Below are 27,334 nucleotides of genomic sequence, written 5' to 3'. Positions count from 1 at the left end.
CCTGAAAAGGGACGGGGATGGAGGGTTGGAGGAGGGGAGGGTGGTGAAGGGGATGGCGAGGCCGGAAGTGACTATCTCTCTGACCCAACGGTCCGTGGTGATGGTGAACCAACGGCGGTAGTAGGGCCTCAGGCGGTACTGGAATAACTTGGTTACCTGCGGGTAGGGTTCCAACAAGGGTATGGCGCGGAGTCCCTCGACAAGGGCGTCAAACCTGCTGTCGAGGTTGTTGCTGGTTGTGCGCCTTATTGGGTTGTTGGCACCGTCGCTGAGGGCGCTGCCTCTGCCTGTGTTGCTCGTATGGTATCAAGCGTTGGGCAGTATAGGAGGAGGAGGGCCTCTGCCTGTTGTAGGGCCAAGCTCTCTTGCGTCTGAAAGGCGGGGTATACATGCCAAGGGTTCTCAACGTAGTTCGGGAATCCTTTCCTGAATGGAACACTTGATCGGTGTTTTGTGCGAACGACGAGGCACGGTCAAAGAGAAGGTCCTCCACCTTGGGTTGTAGGTCTTTAGGCACGGATGCCAGGTGTAGCCAAGAGGCACGTCGCATGATGATAGACGTCGCCGTAGTGCGGGAAGCAGAATCAGCAATATCCAGAGAGATCTGGAGTGCCTTGCGGGCCGCTGTGTAGCCCTCCTGCACGATGGATTTTAGTACCTCTCTCTTGGACTCCGGTAAATGATGTATGAGGGGAGCCAACTTAGAGTAGTTGTCGAAGTTGTGGTTAGTGAGCTGGGCGGAGTAGTTGGCCATTCTCAGGGTGGCCGTAGCAGACGAATAGACCTTCCTGCCGAGGAGGTCCAGACGCTTCACTTCCTTATCCGCCGCTGAATTTCTAGATTGTGTAGACTTCGCCTTTTGTTGGGCAGCCTCAACGACAATAGAGTTGGGGGTGGGATGGGTGAAAAGAAATTCCACATCCTTTGCATCAATAAAGTATTTCCTACCCGTGTGCTTGTTTGTAGGAGGCGCGGATGCTGGCATCTGCCAGATGTCATTGGAGATTTCGATGATTGCCACATTGAAAGGAAGGGCCAGCTTTGATTTGCTGGATTGTTGACGATTCCTAAGGAGCGCGTGCTGCTTCTGGGGTGCTTCCGAAGCATGTAGATTCTGGGAATAGGCGACCCTTTTAAAAAGCTCATGAAATTGTTTATAATCATCCACCAGAGAGGGCTCATCGTTAAAAACCGCATCATCTGGGGAGGAGGAGAGGTCCGTCGGGGAACCTGTAGGTTGTTGGTCTGTTACCGGGGATTGAGGAGCGCCTCCATCTGAAGCGTCACCGGTGGGCGTTGGAGGGCGCTGCGCCGGTGGGATAGAGTCTTGGGTTTCTGGCTGTGGTGAATATGATCAACACTCTTGCGGAGGCGAGGGTTGCGAGAGCCTTGTGGGAAAGCGTGAGTGGTCACGATAGTGCGAGGTGTCTCACCGGCAGTGATAATCATGGTGCGAGTAGACAGGTGAACGTGAGGTGGCACTCCTGCGATGGTGATAATACGCGAGGGAGGATGATCGTGAGCGACAGGAATAGTGACATGGAGACCTCGAATAGTATGAGTAGCAGTAGCGAGGTGAGAAGGACCGTCTCGAGGATTGCCGGTAGTGCCGAGAGGGAGAATGACTGCAGTAATGTCGTCCCTTGTGACAAGGTGAGAGAGAAGGCTCAGGAGAGAAGACTGCTCTGCCCGGGCTGGAGGAAGGTGTATAGACGTGGTGTGTTTTCCTCTGTGCCTTAGTTGGAATACTCCTAGGTGGAGGAGCCATTGAGACTGGGCTGCCCTGGACCGATATGATTGAGACAGAATCGGATACATCCCCTAAGAGGTGTGGCGACCTTGGCACCGAGGTTAGGGATGGCGGTGCCGTATCCTCTCCTGATGCACCAATTTGTTGGGCCGCGGGAGCCAGTTCCTCAGAGGTTGATGCGACAGAGCTGTGCTGGTGTTCGCTCTGGCGAGTGGGTTGCTCCCCACTCTTTGAATGAGGCCGGGCTGGTCTCGACGCCGATTGCTTTCTCGGCGCTGGGTCAGATCGGCGCACCTCCTGATCTCTTGGCACCGGGCTGTCTATCGGTGCCGTTTTAGCTGGTGGCGCGGTGCCGCCCGTCAGTGCCGACTCCACCCTCGCCGGCAGGTGCTTTAACGGTGCCGGTCGAGGCCTCGGTGCCGCGCGCACCGTGGTGGCAAGCGGTGCCGCATGGAGGCTCAGTGCCGTAGATGACGGTGCCGACTCCGGGCGCACTGCCGGTGCCGGTGGTACGGAAAGCGCGGGACTAGGCGCCGATGTACTGCGGGCTTTAGGTGCCTTATCCGCTCCCTGTCTGGGAGGGAATCCCGATGAGCTCTGTGCTTCTCCTGCGCTTACGCTCCTAGAGGGATTGGAGCTTTTTCCGTCCCGAGACTTACGTGGGACTGAAGCCTCCCGTTGCTCAGTTGACGGGGGTTGGAGCGCCTTATTAAAAAGCAACATCTTCAGGTGCATTTCTCGGTCACGCCTAGCCTGAGCGGTCAGCTTCGAGCAGTGGCTGCATTTTTGTGGGATATGGCCTTCTCCCAGACAGCGGATGCAGCGGGAGCGGCCGTCTGAGGCAGGCATAGGGTCGGCGCAAGAGGCGCACTTCTTGAAGCCCAGAGATCCGGGCATGATGGCGGCACTAGAGGGGCCAGTCGGTAGAGACCTAGGAAGGCCGTTAATTCTAACTTTAACTTTTAACTCTTTTTTTTTTTTTTTAAAACAACTCACTCACTAACTAGATAAAGCTAATAATACAGGGAAGGGACTAACTGGGAATAGAACTAGTAATAATAATAATAATCTTAATTCTCCTCAGAAGAGGAGGAGCGTGTTCTAACTCCGTCTGCGACCGTGGACGGTTAGGAGGAACTGGCACGTCGGACCGCTCAACGCAGAAAAGAGCGCAAACGGCGCGAGGCACTTCTGCGCATGCGCGGTCCTCCGGAGGGGGCTACTGCTGGCAAAAACTCTCCAGTTTGCGGCTCCGGGACGAGCCCGACACCTTCAGTGGAGCACCCATGGGGACATCACTCAAAGAAGAAACTGGCTTGAAAGCCGGCTCCTCACAGGCATGGGCTCCTGCCTACCCCCCTCCATTGCTGCCTCTAAAGCAGACGCAGCAAGGGTGGGAAGTGCGACTAGTTGATAGGATTGACTGATAAGCCCAGGTTTATCAGTTAATCATGTAGCTGACTACATGCTGACATCCCTACTGGGTTAAACAATGGGAAACAAAGGGTAAGAATAAATGGTCAATGTTCATAATGGAGAGACATAACTAGTGGTGTCCCACAGGGGTCCATACTGGGACCAATTCTATTCAACATATTCATAAATTACATGGATAAAAGGGTAAACAGTGAGGTGCCAAAATTTGCAGACGATATAAAACTAATCAAGATAGTTAAATCCAGTATTCCCCTCAGCTGTGAGGCAGCACAGCTCCACAGGTGATTAATCAGCCCCACCCAGTCAGTCAGGGAGCCCTGAGTTCTGTGCAGGGAGCCCTGAGCCTCTGACTGGAGGGGGCTGATTAATCACCTGTGAAGCTGTCCTGCCCTGCCCTTAACACTGGTTAAGTCCAAAGCAGAAGAGCTTCAAAAGGACCTCACAAAACTAGGTGATTGGGCAACAAAATGGCAAGTGAATATTAATGTTGATAAATGCAAAGTAATATATATTGGAAAATATAATCCCAACTATACATGTAAAATGATGGTAACTAAATTAGCTGTTACCGCTCAAGAAAGAGATCTTGGAGTCACTGTGGATAGCTCTCTGAACAACATTCACTCAATATGCTACAGCAGTCAAAAAGCATAGGAATCATTAAGAAAGGGATATAGAATAAGACAGAGAATATTTTATTGCCTCTATATAAATCCATGGTATGCCCCCCCATCTTGAATACAGGCAGTCCCCGGGTTACGTACAAAATAGGGACTGTAGGTTTGTTCTTAAGTTGAATCTGTATGTAAGTCGGAACTGGCGTCCAGATTCAGCTGCTGCTGAAACTGATCAGTTTCAACAGCGGCTGAATCTGGACGCCAGTTCTGACTTACATACAGATTCAACTTAAGAACCCCAGGCTCCCCAGCTTTGCTCTGCTTTGCTCCCCGTCCCCCTGGTCTGCAGACCAGGGGGACGGGGAGCAAAGCAGAGCAAAGCTGCGGAGCACGCAGGCAGCGGACAGCCCAGATGCGTCTGGGCTGTCAGCTGCCCGCGTGTTCCGCCGCTTTGCTTCCTCTCCCTGGTCTGCTGGAGACCAGGGAGAGGGAGGGCCCCGTTTGTAACTGCGGATCCGACATAAGTCGGATCCGCGTAACTCGGGGACTGCCTGTACTGTGTGAAAGTCAAGTGGGAAACATTCTGTGTACAATACAGTCAGAGCAGACTGTGGCAGAAGTTAATGAAAGCTTTTATTGACCTCAACAGTAACAGGATGGGCCCTATGTGTGTAAAGGCATTGTTCCAACCCTCTTTGAGGCGTATCATTACAGGCATTGTCCCTATAAACGTCTTGACGAGTTTTTGCTTTTTTTAAATGAAAATAGCTCAACCCCAGCAAGATTGCTAACTACCTGATCAATACAGCACAGAGGTTTTATTTGAAAAGCTTGCGTCTGACACGATCACTGCTTCATAACTTGATTCATCTGAGAGGACGAAAACAATACACTGAACAGTACAGGTCACTGATTAAAAATTAATGGGAGGTCTATTCTTCCTTCTATATACATGTGAATTCCTGTTAATATTCACAGGAATTATATGTCAGCTCATCAAGAGATCTGCCCTCCTTTCCCCACCCAATGCCCAAGAACACCCAAAAATCCATTAGTTCAAAACCAATTTGTGACTTTTTCTACAAGGATAAACATCATTGAGGCTACGTCTACACGGACATGATTTTGCACAAGAACTCTTTTGTGGAAGAGGAAGAAGTGGATGAGCTTTCTGGAACCGAAACATTCAAACACAACTGGTAGTACTGGGAGAGTTAAACCTTTTCACACCTTTTTAGTGGAGTTTTGGGAGAGGATCATTTTATGTACTGGGAAGTCTAAAAGGCACCCATAGCAGCCAGCTAGTGGGTCCCCAAACCCAGAGGCAGATGCCAAACAGAAGGTCTGTGCCCTGAGAGTGTGCTTTCAGACCCCTAGATTAGGACAATGGTGGCTTGATTCCATTTAGGCTCCAGGAAACACCCAAGGATTCAGAACAGCAGAAGCTTTGATTTCCCAGACAACAGTCTAAGTGGGTAGTTTGAATGGGGCACTGGAATCTGTAACAGTAAGTGACTGCAAGCTATCCCACTGAAATGAACTCAACAGTATTATGAACTCTATTTGTCAAAGAAAAGCTAGTGATTAGGTTTGTCCTGTTATTACACTTCATTTTTTCTAATGACCATGATTTCACAAGCTCTATATTTTCTAACTGCTAGAAACATGCTGTAACTAGACTTTCTTTTATCTAAGATATCCTGAAAAGTCTGATCCTGTCAGTTATAGCTCTTGTTTTTGCATCAGCTTGTCTTCCTACACTCTACAAAAGGCTTCTCTTTCAACCAAGAGCCTCATAAAATAAAAGGCAACACTCATGTACATAATCTACTGTGCTGTTTTTCTGAATATGTACCCAGAAGGGGCAGTAATTAGAATAAGGAAAAGGCTGGTTTGCACTGCTTTCCCAAAAGCAATTTGAAAAGGCATAGTATTGCCAACAAGCTATTCAGAAAGGACTATTTGCTGCAGAGTTAACAATTATAAGGCATACAAATCATTTGCCAAAAGTAACAAAAGTTTGAAGTGTTAGGTTGACATAACTGTTTATGGGGAGTTCAGGCAACCTAATTACATTGCATATGGCTGAAAATTTTCACATCCCTGGATATAACTAAGTCAGTGGTCCCCAACTATTTGAGGTTGCCGGGCGCCAGGGGGCATGGCCGTTCGCCCGCCAGGCGCCAGGAGCCATGGCCGTTTGCCCGCCGGGTGCCAGGAGCCATGGCCGTTTGCCCGCCGGGCACCAGGGGGCATGGCCGTTTGCCCGCCGGGCACCAGGGGGCGTGGCCCCCCCACAGCCGCACGCCCGGGGCCAGTGCCCACCCCCAAGCACCGCGTGTCCGGGGCCGGCGCTCCCAAGCGCCGCGTGCCCAGCACACCCTGCAAGCACCTGGGGCCGGCGCTCCACCCATGCGCTGTGCGCCCAGAGCGCGGGCGGCCTATCCGTGGCGCTCCCGGGGCCGGCGCTCACTGTGCGCCATGCTCCCAGGGTCGCCTCCGGCACTGCGCATGCGCCATGTGCCCGGGGCCAGCCCAGCCCTGAGCACTTGGCGGGCGCACGCAAATGTTGCGGGCACCGTGTTGGGGACCACTGAACTAAGTCAACCTAAGTTTTAGCTATAAACCAGGCCTAAGTCATAGTCTCACAGCAACGTGGGTGCTCACCCATGTTTGGCCAAAAGCGTGCTATCAGAGCCTATTAAGAGACATTCACACGGACAATGCCAGTAGCATATTGTTTTAGAACTGAGATTTCTCTTGATTTGCTTCACAAAAACTCCAAAATCCAAACCTGTGATATCACTGGGGAACTGGGTAAGAGACTAAAATCAATTGTTCATCTTCACAGTGAATGTGCATAGGCTGGGTGATCAGAAAATAAATAAGATTTTTGTGAACATGAGACTATCATATATCCAGCCACTAGATATTTATATAATTGCCAAAGTCAAGTCATCAATATGACTCCTATTTTAAAACCATCCTTGCCCTCAGTTAACTGCTGATATCAGGACAAAGAGTTACTATCAAAATTCAAATAAGTCCATGTAGTTTTAATAAGAAAATTCTGCTTTCCACTGCAGTGAAAACTTCCTTAAATCCAGAGCCTAATCAAAAAGGAAATGTGCAATTAGGTAGGTCACCCAAAAAGATTTTCAGTTTATTCAAATAAACTGAAAATGCAAATCATTGCCTCACTTGGAAGAGTACCAATCTGTTTAAATGTTTTATAGCAGTACAGACCAAAGTTCAAAAGGAGTTGCATGTTTATTCAGAATATCCAAACAGCCTCTTTGGTTGAATTTCATGATACAGACAAAGTAATGTCAAGAGGTAAACTGAAATTCGTGAGGCAAACACTGGAACTCAAAGTACAACTTTTGAGACTGATATTCCTCCAGACTATAAGTTAGGCAAAATGAATTCTCCCATTCCTAGTTATTAGAACTCAGATAGATCTCAGCTAACAATAGCCAATGTTTCCTTGCTAATGTGTGAGGGAAAAGATATGTTAAAAGACACAAAATTGATTGCTTATCAATGTTCTGAGACTAGACCTCATAATGAACAAATGTCTCCATCTCAACTACTATAATTTGTGCTTATGAAAATGTCACTTGGTCTTATGCAGTTACCCGGATGCTCAGAAAATCCATACAATATTATTCGCTTGTATGTATGAAAAATTATTTATTTATGGGAGCTTCAAATGAATACATTATGTCACCTTCACTTAAGACCAGGCTCCCATAAATGAAGACTGTTGGTCACACGAAGTGAATATAGAGAAATTTTAAGAGAGAGAAGAACAGTTAGCAATTTTAATTATGTTTCACTCTAGAAAGCAAAGGCTAGAGATGCAGTCAGTTGGGTTCACTATTGCAAAACTTGAGCACCATATAGGGTAGAACAGGGAAATAAAGTTATAACAGTGGTCCTTTATCAAGAACAGCGAAAAATAAATAGCATGGAAATTGAACCAAGAAAATCTCAGACACATATCAATGAGAGACTTGCTATCAGCAACATCTAGTTGCCTAATTTGGGTGTTTCCTAAATAAACATGCATTTCCTTTTGAACTTCAACCTGTGGTTATGCTGCTAGGCAAATATCACTTACATTCAAGCACCCACTTTGAAAATGTGACAAAACATTCAGAGGCTGCTTTCAGTTTTATTTTGTTGTGCATACAAGATGTATCTTGTGGATCCAATTTTCAGAGACACTGAGTTCCCAAATCCCAAATTAAAGCCTATGGGAGCTGTAAGAGCTCAACATCTCTGATAAAAATCAGGCCCCAACTCTTCTTCAGCAGATCAGCTATTTTCACAGCTCTTATGCCAGGGGTCAGCAAACACCACTGCGCATGCAAGAAGTAGAAGGCAAGCCATTTTCACTGGCACACAAGCCTCCCTGCCAGATCCGTATGCCGACCATACGGGACTATCCCGATTTTAACTGCCATTGCTCCTTGTGCAGCGCAGCAGCCACCTTCTTGCCCTCCTCCCCTATAAAGCGCGTAGGTGGCTACATTGGAGTTTTGCCAGTGGTCAGCCAGGCCGGCTTCTGTTGATGCACATTTTCCAGCCACTCTGCAGCCCACTGCCCCAGCACCATATGCCACGTGACCTCCTCCATGGGACTGCCTCTGGCACGTGGGACCCTTGGTCTGGCCACGCCACCGCCTCCTCCTCCACTGCCACTGCTGCCAGGAGAGAAGGGGGCTGGGTAGGTTCAAAGTAAAACCCAGCGGAGTCCGCTCCTGGACCTGCTGCTTCCCTCTCTGTGCAGGGGCTGTGCAGAACCAGCTGGGGCGCTGTGGGGCAGGGCACGCTCAGGCTCAGCAGGTGCGCTCTGTGCGCTGCACCCTCCTTCCTGGACAGACACCCTGCCCCCCAGTCTACTCCTGCACCTCCCTCCTGGCCAGACACCTATCCCTACTCTGCTCCTGCATCCTCCCTTGCTCCTGCTCCCTGACCCTGGCCATACACCCTACTCCCACAGTCTGCTTCTGCAATCTACCTCCCACCCAGATCCTGCACCCTATCCCTATCCCACACATTGGCAGCCCTGTCCCGCGCACTGAACCCCTCATTTTTGTCCCACCCCAGAGACTAAAGGGGTCCATAAAAATCCACTAACTCCAGAACCCCCGAAAAGTAAGTCTGGTCTATAGGAAGCCATGAACCTCCGTTCTCCCTATCCCTTCTCCTCACCACGTGGGGCTAAAGTGCTAGAGGAGTGAGGTGTCTCAGTTGGGGGCCACGTCAGTAAGGGATGGGGAGGTTTTTGTTTCTCACTTGTTTGGTCCCCAACTGATTTTTCTGTGGGTCAGTGGCCCCCAACCCCAAAAAGGTTTCCACTTTTGCCATAAATAAAGAAAACATTGAAACCTTTTGTGTTGGACATAAATGAATAATTTCTTTATTTAAAATGAAGTTTGATAAACTAAAATGATAAAGTTAAAACACCTAACCTGTTTAATAATTTAAATTAAACCGTTCTCCCCAACTGCAGCTGATTCAGAGAATATGGTCACCATACCCAGCTTTCCCCCCACTCCACTCCTTCAGCACACAGACACATAAATAGAAGTGAATAAGTTAAATCTTGGCACACCACTTCTGAAAGATTGTTGACCCTGTAATATCCTTTGGCACTCACGTCTCACATAATGTGGAAGGCTCGTTGGAGTTGAATCAGCGAATGACGTTATAGAAGAGACAGTTCATACACACTCTGTCTTGGTATCTCAAAGATTCCTCATTTCCTTGAGCAAAGGGAGGATATGAGCATAGCTTAGACCAGTGGTGGGCAATAATTTTTGGCTTGGGGCCACTTCAAAAAAAGGGGCAAGGCCAATCAGGTGGGGGTGGGGGAGCGTGCGAAACCTTCTCCTGCCCTGCGAGGAGCGCATGGTGCTTTGAAGTGCCGTGCTCCTCCCAGGGCCGGGCGAAGGTTGCGCAGCTTCCACGCCCCCGGGCCTTGATTGGCCTGGGGATGGAGGGAGCACACTAAGCCTACTCCTGCCCTGCGAGGAGCACATGGCACTTTAAAATGCCACGCACTCCTTGCGGGTGGGAGGAGGCTTTGCCCACTCTCCCGCCCCCAGGCCATTCCCCCAGTCCACAGAGGCCCTTTTGCCCACCCCTGGCTTAGACAGAGGTGTTGGAACACTTTGTATAGTGGGAGTACTGAAAGCCATTGAAAAAACTGTAAACCCTGTATATGATGGAAACCACTTCAAGCTAGGGTGTGCTCCCACACCTCCAGCATCCCTAGTGCCAGCACCTCTGCGCTTAGAGGTTTCAGAGGAATATGCACTGCACACATTATATACTATACTAAAACTGGGGTTCTAAGGCACTTTTCCACAGTGTGTACTGTAACCAGAGAGCACATCTTACACAGCATCTCTCATTCTTAACCCTGGGGACATCCAGCCTTCCCATTCGCAATCATAGTATCCTTATAGAAACTATAGCAATTGTTTAGATGGGAAAGTACTATTCGTAAAAGGTATATTTAGCTGTTATTTAGCAAATGAAAACAAGGAAGAGAGCCAACATCATGCACAGAGCCAGCTTACAGGAACCACATCAGAAAGCATTCTTTGAAAATTTGAGAGCCACAGGTTTTACCAAGGTTTTAAGGTTTTACCAAGATTCCTGAGCTTTGTACAAACAGTCTCTTCTCGTGTATTTTACAACAGAATACTTCTGAGTTGCTTATGGAAATAAAAGGACTCAACTGGACTCTTGTTTGCAAAGTAAGAATACCTGTATGCCTCTACCTCTAAGTAGTTCTGGGCATATAGTGCTCTCATTTCTTAGGGTATGTCTACACTACCCTCCTAGTTCGAACTAGAAGGGTAATGTAGGCATACCGCACTTGCAAATGAAGCCCAGGATTTGAATTTCCCGGGCTTCATTTGCATAAGCGGGGAGCCGCCATTTTTAAAACCCTGCTGGTTTGAACCCCGTGCAGCGCGGCTACACGGGGCACGAACTAGGTAGTTCGGACTAGGCTTCCTATTCCGAACTACCGGTACACCTCATCCGAACTACCTAGTTCGAGCCCCGTGTAGCCGCGCTGCACGGGGTTCGAACCAGCGGGGTTTTAAAAATGGCGGCTCACCGCTTATGCAAATGAAGCCCGGGAAATTCAAATCCCGGGCTTCATCTGCAAGTGCGGTATGCCTACATTACCCCGCTAGTTCGAACTAGCGGGGTAGTGTAGACATACCCTTAGAGACAAGGGGATGTTCCATCCTATCCCAAGTACAGTCCCACACATACTATGCTAAAGATGCAGAAGGGATCTATGCATAAACACACAAGTTAAATAATGGAGCATCTGGTATCTTAAGTGTAAATAACTTTCTAGTGACAATAAAGGTTAAAGAGAACAGTCACTTAAAAGGGACAGATATGATCCACTCAGATAAAACTTTAAACCAATTTATGTTTCTTCTAGGCTGGACTCTTATGTAGCTATTTACTGTATACCAGCCTGCTTGTGCATATCTGAAATTAATAACAATTATTTCATTTCCTAGAAATAAATACATGCATTACTCATGAACTTCCCACATAATTTTATACAACTTCTTTCTTTCAAAATGTCCCTTAGTATATTTGTATCTTAATATCCCAAGTCTTCAGAAATATACTACCCAAAGATGGTAGCTTTATATCAAAGTACATTCAGTCAAAAAGTTAAATGTAATCTGTCCATATGGTGTGGATCATTTTCACTTGTTTTCAAAGTCCATTAACCTGTTTTCCTTTGACCTAGTTTTATTCCCTACCTCTCTCCTTTCCAAACCACTTTGTTTCTATGAGTCCTGGGATAGAAATGTTTTGTCCAGTTCCAACTTGATTTTGAAATGTTTATAAAAAGTGTCACAGAATGGATTTTAACAACATATGCAATTAATCTGGCTCTTTCTATGATCAATTTGCCAGATAACAGTCTTGCAAAGGAATTACTGTCACATTTGGAGTGGAGCTTTGCCTACTTTACAAAAGAAAATTGGGCTGGCACACACTGTGGCTGGTGAAAGATTTCTATAAATACACTAGGCATCTAACCAATATACTGATTTGGGAACTGTTCTGTTTTATTTTATGATATGGAGAAACCAGACAGCAGTGAATTAGATCTGGAAACCAATCTGCTCTGTAATTAGCATCACAAGGAATACCATTTGCGGGAAGTCAGTCTACCTGCTCTGTTTCTGAATGACAAGCTATCTGACTTATTTAAAAAAAATTAAGGATCGTTGTATTTTAAAAATGCATTGCACACAGCATTGTAATCTAATCAGCTATTTTTAATCATAAAATTTTGCACAAATCACTTGATCTCCCTTCTGTACATTTTGCCTCTCTCTAAAATGGGGATAATGCCCACAATTGCAAATTGCTTTGACATCTTCAGTTAAAAGATGCTATACAAGTCCAAACTGTTTTGGATTTTTTAAAGACTGTTTATTGCCAAAGCAGGCTTTCACAAACATTAGCTAATAAAACATGACGTTTTCCCCCCACTTTGATAAAACCATTACACAAATTTACAATGGCCTCAACCCCAACTCATTCTATCACATGAACCAGATCCAACCAATTTTATCTCAAATAGCTATTTAAAACAGACTGTTTGTCAGACCTCCCATTCAAGAAAAATGATTTTTTCTACCTAGGCATCATGACTGGAAAAAAGGGGTGAATTAGGGCTTGTCTGCATACAAAAACTGCACTGTTTTCACTATGCCAGTATGCCCTCCCTAGAGTGGATGCAGATACATCTGAATAACGATGTATATAGCTTATTCCTCTAGCAAAGGGGAAAAGATTGTACTGATACAAAGCCACATTAATATCAATCACTATAACACAATCCACACTAATGATTGCAACTATTTAATTTCAGTAAAAAAAAATATCCCTGCTAACCATAATAGTTAAATTGGTTAAAAAAATTGAGCATAGAAAAGGATAAACTCTTCCCAACAAAAGCCTTGGACATGCAGTTGCAACAATCTGGAAATTCCTTCAGTCTCCAAGATTACTACAGTTTGAACCTCTCTAGCAACATCCGTAGTCTGGCATGATTTTGGTTAGCCAGATGTCTGCTTATCATGGGTGTGGCCAAGTTTCCCACTGTCCCATAAAGTTTGTTCAACGCCACCAGTCCTGGCTCTCCGTGTTCTGTGCTGTTATTTAGTTCTAATTTACCCTTAAGCATCTTCTAAGAGCCCAATAAGCAGTGGAAGTGTTGGTAATGCTGCTAGACATTATTGACTTCCCATAGTTTGACAAATAATCTGGTTTGGCACCCATCAGGTCACGAGGGTGCCAAACTACAGCAGTTCAACCTGTAGAACATACAAGGTACTTTGTTTCACCGCCACCAATCTGTGTTTTCATCTCAAGCCCCGTTACTCCCTCTGCAGACCAGTCTAAAAGCTTCTTCCTCAGCATAATTATGGGAGAACTGAAACTATGAGTTGAGGATTTCTCCAAATATAAATAGGAAGTTTGAAGACTCTAATATCTAGAATACTAGATCATGAAATGCCCTTTCAAATAATACTGTTATAAATCTAATGGCATGTTTGGCCCAAATTCTGCTCTTTTGAAGCAACATAGCACACAGCTTTGAGGGCCTCCTTTTATGCCAAAATATATGCTTCTAAAGACACTTTCTTTACATCTTTTCATCCTGACACACATGCTGTATACTTCTACACTTTTTCAGCTGACTGGATCATAGTTTCAATCTAAAAAGCAACATAAATCTTCTTGTGCCAGTCAATGAGATTAATGCTGCAATTGGTACTTGTGAACCTTTTTGCCAAAGCTGAAGCTTTCAGGATTCTGGTTCTACACAGAACCTCAGTTCTAAGTGTCATTTCTGTACAGGATGAAATTGAACAGAACACACAAACAGCAAGTATGTCATAGCCAACATCACCCCTTTGGTTTCAGTTTTCATTTGAATAATGAGGGCTGAGGGACAGACTCTTCTTCAGTTCTTCCTTTCCCTCCTCAGACTTTTGTTGGTTAACAGTTACCCCATCCCACTGATATCTAGGATTCTCAGTCTGGAGGGTACCAGATGTTGTACTTGTTATTAAATGGATGTGTTAAGTATTACGACCTCTTTGGACAAAAGAATGATTCATCAATGCCTTCATTGAAGACACAAGGCTTACAATTTAAGTAAGTGGCATAACTGTGTTGTGTGTGTCGGACTATATGGCAGAGGTCTGCCCATCTGTCTGTGCATGTCTACATCAGCCTGGTCTGGAAGAAAGGAGCAGAACAGCTGTGTTATTGTTCACCTCTTTCTTTTTCCAATCACTTATATGTATAGTTCTTGGACTGGATTTAAGTTCAATGATTTTTATAACTCACAACCAATGCTAGAATGAACATTTTTAAAAAGTAATTCTTTTCCCTCTGTCCTCAAGCTGTACATTCAAATATTAATTTACATGAATGACAACTGCCTTTTCCTTCTGTCTCCAACTCAAGATCTGCCTTTTTTTGCACCGACTATGTTTTTTCTGTTTGCACTGCCCTACCCTCACCTTCAGTCTGGAAGTATGGAAGATTAATTTTTAGATCTAACTCCTCTCTTATTTCTGAGGTATTTTATCAGACTACAAAGTTAGCCGTATATGACATCATAAAGTTGATTTGTAAACTGTAAATTAATTTAATTTAAGAAAAACTGTCTCGAATACTACACTATAATCACAATTTCACCCCTTTCAGAAAGGGTGAATGCAATAAAAGGGAAAGGCAGGAAATTAAAGCAATTTAGGTAAAAAGAACAATTATATTTAGGCTTGCCATAATTCATTTTTTATACTTTTAGGATAAGCGTGAAAATAAATATTGATTTATTTTAGTGTTATCTATTTAAATTCTCACACTTGTAGGAAATTGAGGAGGTCAATGATAGTAGACACTGACATTCCTAAATTTAAAGCTTTACAACTGTTGAAATACAAATTGTCAACACCCTGTGTCAAAATATACAAATTAAAATCAAATGCTAATTAGTTCAAGCAATTTTTTCCCTCTTTGCTTAGCAATTTTTTCCCTCTTTTTCCCCTCTTAGTATATTTCAATTACAAATTATAGAAAAAAATTGTGTTGGGTTTATGTGCATAGGGTGAAATCGATGTTTATCAACATTTACCTATAAAAAATGAATCCTTCCAAAGCTAATTATAAAAATGTTCTTGGAAAGGCTTCCACATCCATGTTTTCTGTGAATAGTAAAATATCAGCTTGCAAAACAACAATGCTATTGTTCCAAACACAAAAAGAGTGGGGTTATGTATAGACTACCGAGTTTTTCTGGGATACTAAAGGTACCCCGGAAAAACTCCACCACATCCAGGGAACACATCTGCACTTCCACTTTTATTTTATTTTTTTTTTTAGGAAAAGCAGACATGCTCTTTTGGAAGCCCTGTCTTCCTCCTTCCACAAGGAAGAAGGGCTCTTCCAAAATTTGGCCCAGTGTAGACCGGCCAAATTTGAGAAAAGCCTCTTCTGACAAAACTATCGGAAAAACATATGCAAATTGCAGAGCGCATTTTGCGTACCTTTTTCCGATAGATCATGGTAATCTAGACATAGCCTGAGAGACTGAGAGAGCTTCCAAGGATTTCTATTAGAGCTGCCTGAGACTTAGAAAGATACAAGTTATCAATCCATACTGCTCCTTAGCTCATCCCCTCTTCCACTTGCATATATCCTGTTTTCAGAGAGTAAAGACCAGATTCAACTCCTATATAAGCTACAGAAATTCCTTAAAAGATGATGAACAGCATGGACTCACATTAGGACTCTTATTTGGCCTTCAGCCTCTACATAGTTAAAGATGAAAATATATTAAACCAAGCAGAACTATTGGCTGTGTGTATTTACCAACAGTTAACACCTCCAAAAAAGTTTCACAACCTATAATTACAGTCTTTTGAAAAGTTGGAAACTAAGTTGGGGCTCTTTATCATCATTATGCACACTGGGCCAAATCACACAGTTCTTCCTCAGGCAAAACTCCCCCAGAAGTCAAGGAAACAAAGTAATGAGTTGTTCTTTTATTTGGTCCTAATATTTAACAATGCTGTTTTAAAAGACATTGTGTATGTTTCATAGTTTTGACATAAAATCCTAAACATCTACAGACTACAGGAAAATTATCCAAAAAGCACAAGTTTTACCAACAGTGTTCTGGGGCAGTGAGAGACTACTGGGCTAAAGAAGTTTGTCACCCTGTTCTCTTGCTTAATTTAGGTGAGCAAGGTCTGAGGTCTTGCCTACACTTGAAATTTTCTGACTACTCTTTCAATCTTTTCTTTAGTGGGTGATGATCCTCAACCCATCACCCCCCCCATATGTCCATGCCCTTCAAAGTTCTGTCCTTGGACTGGGAAATATCTCCTCCTCCATCTGTTGTAAAAGAAACGGGAGTCAGCAAGGACCCCTTTCACATGATAGGGATAGTAATTTTTTGGAACTTATGTCAAGTGACTGGGACAGGTAATGTGAAAGGTGGTAAAAGACAGTTTTATATCCTCAACTCTCTCTCTTGGGCCAGAGATGAGCCAAAGCAAACTCAAACTCAGAGGGAAAAAAGACTGAGTTCTTTAGCTCTTTGCAAAACCACCCTTCCTCCTTCGGTGGTGAAAATTCCATAATTCTCCCTGCCACTTAGGCCAGGAAGATTCGGCTTAAAGTTCACAACTCCAGCTATGTAGAATACGTAACTGAGTCAGCTTATGTTAAGACAAACTTGGTGGCATCCACAGTGGGAGGCCAATGGAAACTAACGTTCCCATTGGCTTCCCTTACTCCTTACAACTGCGAGGAGTACAGGCACCAGATGGAGCTGCCCTCAGCATTTGATATGCAAGTTTATACTAGATCCACTAAGTCAAACAACAGGTCTCTGGCAAGTCTAGAGTGCCCTTGGATAACAAGTCAAATAGCTTTTCATTCCCTCTTTCTCCTATCACATTGACATCAATGATCTTACTGCTTTTCCTTCCGTACCACCTCCAAAATCTGTCCTTTCTTCTCCATCGCTAACGTGCAAGCCTATTCCTAGGCCCTACAGCTCTCACACCTGAACTTCCACACCCTCTTCCTCCTCTCCAGCCTCAGCCTCACTGATACTCACCTTGGCAGCTACAAACTGATCGACTGTCACACATAAAGGCAAAAAGGGAAGGCCTGCACTATCGCAGTAAGTCACCTAAGGTATGCAAGTCCAGCTACATGAACGGCATAGCTGGAGTTGATGTAATTTAGGCTGAATTACTGAAGCGTCTATGCCACACGAGACTGACAGGAGCACTGGTCCCTCTAATTTTTCCCTCCCCTGAAGGTTGATGTGTGCAGCAACGCGGAGGAAATGTGTGACACATCACATTCATATTGGTGCACATTACAAAACTTGTGTGGTGGGAGTGAAGCCAAGGCTACAACAAGGAGAGACAACTCCCCCGGCTATCTCCTCTCAGCAGCACCTGGACTGGTAGGCAAAGACACCTCTCCCAGGCATGGAAGCTCCAGGCCTGGGCTTGAGCTGGGAGAGAGCATCTGGGCTGTGGCAAGGAGGTTCTGGGCCACTCAGGACGCAGCAGAAGGGCTCGCGGGATAGGGAAGCAACTCTGGAGGTGGCAAGAGGCTTCCAGACTGCTCTGGGGCACACAGCAGGGGGAGATGGGACCTGTATTCGGGCCAGGGAAGCTGTGTTTGGGCTGGGGAAGAGGTGCCGGGCAGTCCTTTTTTCTACCTTGGCTGGGTACCTTGAGCACCTGCAAGACCAAAAGGAACTTAGGTGCTCAGCCCCAGGAACTGCCCCCACTCCATCCCTTCCCCAAAGCCCCCACTCCCCAGCCCTCCTCTTCGCATCCTAATCTGCTCCATCCTGCCTCTTCCCTGTTCCCATTCTCCCTTTTCCCCCAGCCCCCCATTACTATCACTCAAGAGCAACAGAAAAACCATTTTCATCAGTATAAATTGTGTTTACATTGTTGGTTTACAGGGGCATAGCTACAAATGTTATCCCTTTATATCTATCCAAATGCTAATTTCATTGGCACTACTCCTACACATAAAGTTACGCACAGGCTTAAATACTTATGCAATCAGCAGTCTAATTCACAATATTCAGGCTGGCATTCTTTCAGTCTGTGATATTTGGCAAAGCCCTACCAAAAGTAATTCAACAGCAGTCCACATGAGTTGTGATGTTTTACTTATCTACAAATATTATGACATTAATATAAACTCCTTGTCATCTTAAAGTGATAGTTTTTAAAAAAATATATTTGACTCTAGGAATATATTATTAATTGCATGTCATGAATGAGAAAATGGATGATGAAAAACAAAAACTGTGCTTTATTAAAGGCAATTGCTGTTAGCTCTTTGTTACACTTCTTCAGACTTCTCTAGCCTTCATCCAACTGATGATTTTAACAACTGTCACTCTGATTCAAACACAGATTCATTCCCAGTAGGGAAAAGAAAATTATTTATCTTTTAAAACTTCATCAGCTAAGGGGCAGGGAAAGAAAGAGATTAAGGAAATGAGATAACTGTGGTTGTCTGTAATGAAATGTAGTTTGCTTTGTATCATCCTCTTTATCATTTACAGGCTGAAATGGGTAATGTATTCATTCCTAGGTTCAAATGACTGCCCTAAGCATCTTGATTTGCTGCTTGATGATTTCGTTTGGTTTGGTCTGAGGGGGGAAAGGTTGTTAGTTTGTTTATTAAATCTGTTCGTTTTGTTTTTGCTAGAGATCCAATTACCTGGTATAAGGCAACTGTATCCAGACCAGTTATGATTCTATAAGATTTATTTTCAGTTGAGAGTGAAAGCCTCTTCCAGAAGGGGTCACAACTGTCACTAAGTTTCAATATGATCTTTCTGCATTTTGGCGACATATTTAAGTGTTCATCTATAAATAGGCATAAGTGAGCTTAGAAGACAGCATCCAATCAAGATCAATGGGTGAAATAAATACTTATTGTTGCTGTTGCTTCAATCTATCTGGGCTTTTGACTCAATGAGGCACCTGTAACTATCTTTACAAGAGTTAAAGAAATACAGATGGAGATTCACGGGTATTCCACCACTGTCACCCTCTCCATGTTCTTATTCTCTTAGCTTTGATAGGGCAAAAATGACTCGACACAAAAGGGATCAATTTGTGTCAACTCTTCCAGCACTGGTTGTCCCACTGCCCTGAACACCTGGACAGCAGACGCAGCTTGTCCTGACTATAACCACTTGCTATGTTTTGCATAGCCACTAGGGTCAATACCTACCAAGAATTCTAACCATTATAATTAGTGTCATTAATTTGGCAAATGTAAGATCAAGCCTGGAAGTCCTCTTTTATAATTTATCTGGAGTTTTGGCAGGGGGTAAGAGGGCTGCTGTTCTCTCTCCAGTAGAGCCTCCATCAACTTCAATTAGATTTTTGTCTAAGTAAGGACTGAGTAAAAAAAGGTTCAGATTATTAAGGCAGTTACACCATCAGTGAGAGATCAGAAATTGGACCTGAGTAAGGAAGACACTTTTCCTACACCAGACAGTTTAAAATGTAAAACCTCTGGAAGGTAACATTATCATTTTATAGCAACAACAACAAAAGGAGTATTTATTTCATCCATGGCTCTTGATTGGGTGCTGTCTTCAAAGTTCACTTGTGGCTATTTAAATATGAACACTGTTAAATAAACATAAAAAGAGTTTCTATCCACCTATCCAAATCTGGTCTCCATTACTATACTGAGCACAACACAATCCTATTTATCCTCACAACAGCCATGAGGTAGAGAAGTGCTAGGATCACCATTTTACGGATTAAACTATTTGCCAATGGTCACACAAGAAACCTAAAGCTAAGCAGGGAACAGAATCCAGACTTTCCATCTAGTACTCTAATCACTAGACCATCCTTCCTTATTCTATTTTTGGAAGATTGAGACCTTATCTACTCTGGCACTTTTTGTCACCAAAAACTGCCTTTTGTTGAGAAAACAGTAAAGGTGTACACACGACAATGTGACTTTTGTTAGGAAAAATACCGAGTTTTGGTAACAAAAAGCTTCCAGCCCTGCGAGAGACTTTTGTCTTTTCCCCTCTCTCTATTGCGGGCAAAATCCCAGGTCAGACTCTGTTGTTTGTTGAAAGAACTAGCTTCCGCCGTACTCCACAATGCTTGCCCTGATGCCTCTGCTGAGTGTTGTGTGATCTCTGCTGCCCTGCAAGTATGCACTCCTTCTGTTTCAAAGCTCTGGAAAGTATCTGACAGCTGAGTGAGTTGCTGTTTGGGGAACAAACAAAGAGCAAATCATTGGAATGCTCCCATTCTGCCCTGCTAGAAACACAGCAGCAGGCAAACTGCTGCTTCAGGGGGAGGGCTCGAGAGACTACTGTGTGGCTTTGACATTCCTTAGCACAGAGAGCTCACAGAGCTACTCACAATGCTGCTCCCAGCAGCTGAGAATGATGTGGGAGAACTCTGAGAGAATCTCAAAAAGCACAGAGATCAGTTCTGCCTTCCTACAATGCTGCACTGTGGGATGCTTACCCATATTTCCTTGCTCTGTCTGTCGACAGGGGAGCTAGCAACGTAGCCATGAAATATTGACAATGGGAGGCAGAAAACCCAGTTTGACTGTTTTTTTCTTTTGCAGGTTGACAGCACTTTTGTCACCAAACCTTCCCAGTAAGACACAGCCTAAGATTGAAAAGAATAAGTGGTCAAAATGTCTTTAGATACCCAAAATACCTAGCAGCCTCTGCACACAGCCTACATTATTTGGTTTGTCCTTTTTCAGAATTTTGTCCCCTTTACATGGAAGTTTAAAAGATCCAGGAAGCTATGTCAAAGTTGGAAGAATCTATGGATTTTCTCCATCCACGGATCTGGATTACTCTTCAGTACTGAGAAGGTAATTTCATGTTGTTAATTTTTTAAGATGTTTCAGTTAAATTTCACAGACTCAAGAGTATTGTGACTGTCCTCCAAGGGATTATTAGGGTCTCATGAATAACTGTAATTGTCCCCGCACATCTTTATACACTTACTAGTACAGGCCTGGACAAAATATGGCCCGTGGGCTGGCTCCAGCCCGTGGAGGCAGCGAGGAGCCTCAGGCAGGCTCCCAGGCTTGCCCCACCACCCTGCAGAATTGCAGCTGGCAGGGCTCTATTTCTGTTTTAAAACTGGAAGGGAGAGGGAAGTATTAGGAGCTGCCCCGCCCCCAGCACATTCTCATTGGCCGGTTCTCCTGCCCCAGATAGCAGTACCCTCCTACCCTGGGTCACATCCCAAACCCCTGCACTCCGAACCCTACACTCCAGTCCTCTGCCCTAGGTCACAACTGCCTGCTTCATCCCAACTCCCTCCCAGGCTCCAGGCTCCCTCCTGCACCCCAATCCCTTCCCCCAAGATCCCTTCTGCACCCAACTTCCATCTCAGACCCCCCATCTCCTCCATTAATATCATGGAAGAGTGTGACCCTCAACCACTTTCCAAAAATCGTGGGACTGCCCTCCTCCCGTCAAAAATTATTGCTCACCCTGTGATAGCAGCACTGACAGTACCATGGGGTTCTAATTATCAATAAAAAGATTATCTTAAGTTTAAGCGAAAAATGAGACAACTTTCAAGAATCACATGCATAAGCTGTGACATAGGGCCATGATGTATGATACTAACAGGCAATTTCTAGGGTTTAGATGTTTCCTTCTTTAGCTTTGGAGTAGTCCATGTCATCAGTATCTATGGAATTCATGCAGCCTCTCTGAAATCAATGACATTATACAGGGCACAACTCAGGGCAGTACGTGACCCTGGAAGTTTTAAGTAAGATTATCAAGTAACTTTCTGACTTCACTTCTCTCATGAACTCTGGATTCTCTTTTAACTTCATGCTTTTAATTAAAATAAAATTTAGTTCTGGTCTTTCATAAATCCTCACATGATTTGGTATCATCCATAGATAACATCTACAGTAAAATCAGTAAATGTGTTCAAATTTATACAGACAAGGTGGATTCGATAATTTCTTTCATTGGACCAAATAATGCTCCATTCAGTTACTCTCATGGTCCTCCCTGAGGGCATATAAAGGAACATTTCATTTTGTGGTTGGGTCTTCCATGAGCAATCCCTTTATTATCATGATTATGTTGGCAACACCCAATTTATTTGCCCATCCCTTCCTCAAGGATCTCGCATCTGTAGTGTGGAACAGGTTCAGTCTTGAACACCAGGGATTTTATTGCACATGCACACACACATCACCACTTGGACTGCTTTTGATTCAGTCAAGTAAGTCAGATGGAACCTAGGAAGATTATTTTTAACTCAAATTCAATTACAATTTTATTAAAAACAGTTTACTTAATCTCAGGACAATGTCTAGATTAATTCCTACATCAGCAAAGAGAGATTATCACAAGTTGCTGATCCATGATTCCTGTTATGCAGGAAGAATAAAGTTCATTCCTACAGCTAGAACATAGAGTGACCTACACAAAGAATGCTTCCCCAGTTATCACATCTAATATCATTAGCTCACAGACATTACCTTCCCCCCTCATCCCCCTTCTGTTCTGAAATTTGATTTGTCCTTTTCATATGTGTTCATTTTTTTAAATTGTATCCTTTGGTATATATGGTTGTGACTATTTTCTTCCACTATTTGATCTGAGGAAGTGGGTCTGGCCCACGAAAGCTCATCATCTAAGAAACCATCTTGTTAGTCTTTAAAGTGCTACTTAGTCCTGTATTTTGTTTCAGCTACCCTAGACTAACACAGCTGCATCTCTATCACTATTCTACACAAATGGGAGCAAATTTAAAAATCAGCAGTAACTACTAATGTAAACTAAAGATTTACTAGCATGCATCAGTTTCTTCATTGGCTTCAGTCTGCTTTTCCCTAGTGTGAGTACACTTGCTTAAGCGCTTCAGTCTCATGCTACTACTACTGCAGCTGCTGCTGCCTTGAGTTGAGAACAGCGGAGGCCTTTGGGGGCAACGTCCCTTTGTTGTCATACGCCCCTGCGGAATTCTTTGTTCGCATGAGCAGGAATGCAAGGTCAGCGTTTGCCACCAGGCTCACACGTCTCGCCGCACTAGTGCTGCCCCCCGCTCCCCCAGAGCCCTCGGTAGTGCGGAATCCCTACGGCAGAGAAAAGAACCGCGGTGATTTTCAAGGGGCCATTTCTGCCGGAGCTCGCCCTGGCTGCTGCCCCGGCGCACAGCAGCAGAGGGTCTGGGGCGCCCCGGGGTTTGAAGCCACGGAGCTTAGCTCAGACATTTTGTTTCAAAGCAGGGAGCACACCCAGCGGGTGCTGTGGGCGGCAACACGGCCTGCCCCGCTGCGCCAAGCGGCGGCGGTCGCAGCCCCACAACTTCTGCCAACAGGTGGCTGTTCCGCTTGTGCGCGGCCCGCAGCCAGGAGCCGACCCGCCAGCACGAAACCCAGCCTCGCCCGCTTCCCGGAGGCGGCCCCGGGCTGCAGGAGAGCGGGAGGGAGGGACGCGCCGCTCCCACCTGCAGGCTCACCCGGGAAACGCGCGCGCAGCCCAAGGAGCCGGCGGCGGAGTTTGAAACCTGCCCCCCACCGGAGAGATGCCCGCGCCCCCTTCCCCTGCCCGCCGCGGGGACCCCCGGGCGCAGCCCGCAGGAGCACCAGGCAGGCAGCGAGCCAGGGCGCTGCAGCCTGGCGGCGCCACCGGCTCCTGCCTTGTCCTGGAGCCTGGCGGGGCGGCGGCCCCCGAGTCGCGCTGCAGCGGGAAAGTTTCTGTGCGGAGGGGAGGGAGAGTTCCCCGGCCCGGGGCTACTTACAGCCTCTTGTCCTGCGGCGCCAGCTGCCAGTGCATGGCCAGGGAGAAGCCGAACAGGCTGCCCGGCTCCCCTCGCCGCAGGATCACATTGTCCGCGTCCAGGTTGAAGGCGGAGGCGAGGCAGGACAGGAGGGACAGGTAGAGGAGCGTCTGCCCGGGAGCCATCCGTTCAGGCTGGGAGCGGGAACCTGCTACTGCTGCTGCCCCTCGCCTGAACGCGCCTGGCGCTCCCCGCGCTGCCACTCGCTCAATGAGCCCGTTGTTCTCCTGAGACTCCCAGCTTCGCACTAAGTGACGAAAAGAGGCGAGCCCCGCCTCCCCCACCCGCCGGGCTGGGCTCGGCTCGGCTCTGCGGCCCTCAGCCTCTCCCTGCCCTGCCCTGCCGTTCTGTCCCTGCCAACCTCCAGCCAGTGAGTAGCGCCACGAGGCTCTTCCAGACGGAAAAGCGCCGCTAAGCAACCCCTGCAACTGTCCAGGATTTAGAGCGTCGCCCAGCCCTGCAGCCTTTCCCAGGCTCCAGCCAGCCCTGCCCTATTCATTCCCTCCTCCCCCACCAACGTCTTGCCGGAGCACTCAAGTGCTGCAATCAAGGGTCACCTGCAAGGGTGCTGTAGCTGCCTGGTTACTTATTCCCAGTTCCTTATTCCGGGTTCTAAAACAGAAATGGAATAACTCACTGGGGTTCCAGTACAAAGAAGTGACAACAACTCCCGAATTACCCAAATCATCAGTATCTATGTCCATCTTACCTTGGGGAAAAGAGAAATTAAGAGCAGGGGTATCACACTGCAGCAAAATAAAGTTTTGTATCACTGATCTGCCCCCAGGCTGTTCAGAACCCTTCCACAGACACAGAAGAGTTAGGGTGACCCAAGAACTATGTTGTCATTTACATCTAGTCAAACCCCAGTTAATTATTCAAATCAAGAGTCCTTGAATAAGTAACCAACACCAAGCAAACATAAATCACCCAAGCACATTGATTTCATTCCCTTCTGGTGGCTTGGTCCCTCAGTCTAAAAATGATACCAGATGCTCCACCAAGGGCACCTCCCAACACCAAGCTGTCAGTTAAAAAAAGCAAACTGAAATGCTGAAAATTGATTTACTAATTTAACTAGCATGGAATATATAACAGCAATAACAAGAAATATCCAATAGTAAATACATCCCAGGTTATGAGATAGTGACTACATTTCTAAAACATTTTAAGAACCCATTGCATCTTTTGAAGAATCCATTCTTGACAGCAGCACTCAGAACTTCATCTGTTTCCAGTGTTCACTATGGCTGTGTCTAGACTGGCAAGTTTTTCCACAAAATCAGATGATTTTGCGGAAAAACTTGCCAGCTGTCTACACTGGCCGCTTGAATTTCCACAAGAACACTGACGATCTCATGCAAGATCGTCAGAGTTCTTGCGGAAATACTGTGCTGCTCCTGTTCATTTGCGCAAGAGGGCCAGTGTAAACAGCACAGTACTGTTTTCCGCAAAAAAGCCCCGATGGCTAAAATGGCGATTGGGGCTTTTTTGCGCAAAACTGCGTCTAGATTGGCCACAGACGCTTTTCCGCAAAAAGTGCTTTTCCGTTAAAAGCATTTCCGGAAAATCATGCCAGTGTAGACGTAGCCTATAGGTATTCCTCTAAAGATAAACTAAAACAAAAACCACAGTCACCAATGTCAAGTATCAGAGGGGTAGCCGTGTTAGTCTGAATCTGCAAAAGCGGCGAGGAGTCCTGTGGCACCTTATAGACTACTTCAGTTAGTCTATAAGGTGCCACAGGACCAATCACCAATGTGTATCTATGTTAGTTATTTTAGTCCCTGCTGGAAAGCACACAGAAAAAAAAAACTTTACATATACATAAGTGTCTTCTCTAAACAGTCTTCAGAGCATTTGAGCCTCAAAACTCCATAATCTCTGAAGAGATCTGAGATTGCCCAACTCCTAATCTACAACTGTTAAAAATAGTATGCATATTATCTCATGCAGTCACGCAGAACACTGCAGTGTACATGACATTGGAAGGATAGAGTGTCAGCAGTGATTTTAGTTTTGTTTGAAGTTAACTTTTATTACTACATCCTGCATTTTCTTTTCCTAAAGTAAAGTTTAAAAAAAAACTATAAAAAAAAATCAATGGTGGCATGCCATAATAGTTTTCCTTGGCCATTAGTAAGTATTCTATGAAAGTAGGGGCAGGCCAAATTTCAGCTACTAAGATCAGCCATGAATCAGGAGTGATTATATCTATGCTTCCATAGTATGGGCCTTCCCAGGTCTTTCATCAAAATGCAAATATCATCATGACCCAAATGTACTTATAACACGATGATGGCTTGTGACTAGAATCTATTAGACTTGAAGCTGACATGTTCAGTTTAATCAAGACAATACTGTACATGACTGGTTTGAACAGGCTGGTGTTTTTTCTCCTAAACCTTTTGCCAAACCCCTATGACAACATTACTGTAGTGGAATTATTTTGAGTGTTCCTCTATGAGCAATTGAGTCTGCTTGAAATGCCATTCAGGCAGATTTTTAAAGATTCATTTTAGCAAGGTCATCATAATATACTTATTATTTTCTTATGGTTATTGATACTGCAAATAAATTTTTAAAGAAGAGAAAATAAATCTATCTTCTTCTCTTATGAAGCGCCACCCCCCACCCCCCAAATGTGCTTCCATAGCCTGGAAATCAAAACACGTATCTGTTGAATTAGGCTCCATCTCTTCCTGTCTGATTTATTCAAAACCATTATCCATAATCTAGTGTTCTGTTACCTCACAATCATTCCTCATGGCATAGACTTGTGTTAACACAAAGACTAGACTGATTTCACAGGGGGAGAGGGCTGGACTCATAAGGGAGCAAACTTATTACAATTCATAAATGTGATGGTAAGTAGCAATTACTAGAAAACAAAAACAAAAACAAAAACAAAAACAAGTGTGAACCCTTTAAAAATAATTTTGAGTTTTCCCCACAAATAACATCCAGCCTGTATACCAGGGCTGGGCAAGAGACTGTCAATGGGCCGGATCTGGCCCACCAAGCACTTTGATCCAGCCCATGGCAGCTCCACCACTAATGCGTTGCCTGGAAGCTGCTGGGGAGGCACAAACCCTTTCAGCTGCTGCTATTTAAAGGGCTTTCACCTCCCCTGCCGCTCCCAGGCAATGCATTAGTAACGGAACACAGGAAGCGCAAGCCCTTTAAAATTGCTGCTATTTAAAGGGCTCACAACCCCTGGAGCCGGAGCCAGAGCCGGGAGCCCTTTAAATAGCAGCAATTAGAAAGATTCCTGGCCCATGGCCACCCTGCGGCTCCCCCATACTCAAGCCAATCAAGACCTGGGGACAGGAGAGTACACAAAGTCTCCTCCCCCCGCCAGGGGCACAAAGCACCAGCAGGCTGTTCAAACAGCCAGCAGTTTTCTCTAAGCGCTTCATTCCCTTGGCAGTGAAGGGAGGGGAACTAAGACTTCATATGCTCCCCCACCCCGAGGCCAATCAAGGTGAGTAGGCTGTGAAGTCTCTTGCCCCTGCCCCCTTCAACCTGAGGCCCCACCCTTTCCAGGACAGCCCTCAACCTCTTCAAAAATTATT

The 27,334-nt window shown here is 45.3% G+C and overlaps 1 protein-coding gene across 3 annotated transcripts in view; it reads right to left on the bottom strand.

The window, feature by feature from the left end:
• Window positions 1-24,182, bottom strand: part of ITGA6 (integrin subunit alpha 6) — a 79,689-nt gene extending 55,507 nt beyond the window's left edge. The window contains exon 1 of one of the 3 annotated variants that reach the window (XM_075933638.1): window positions 23,721-24,182. In XM_075933638.1, coding sequence (XP_075789753.1) covers window positions 23,721-23,884 — 164 coding nt within the window. In that variant the 5' untranslated portion in view covers window positions 23,885-24,182. The remainder of the gene's footprint in view (window positions 1-23,720) is intronic. The other 2 variants (XM_006116471.4, XM_006116473.4) reach the window with 2 other exon arrangements.
• Between the last annotated feature and the right edge of the window lie 3,152 nt (window positions 24,183-27,334).

This window comes from Pelodiscus sinensis, chromosome 7 (genome assembly GCF_049634645.1).
Source record: "Pelodiscus sinensis isolate JC-2024 chromosome 7, ASM4963464v1, whole genome shotgun sequence".
Taxonomy (NCBI): Eukaryota; Metazoa; Chordata; order Testudines; family Trionychidae; genus Pelodiscus; species Pelodiscus sinensis.
Note: the sequence above shows the minus strand (reverse complement) of the source record. Positions and strands in the feature narration are given on the sequence as shown.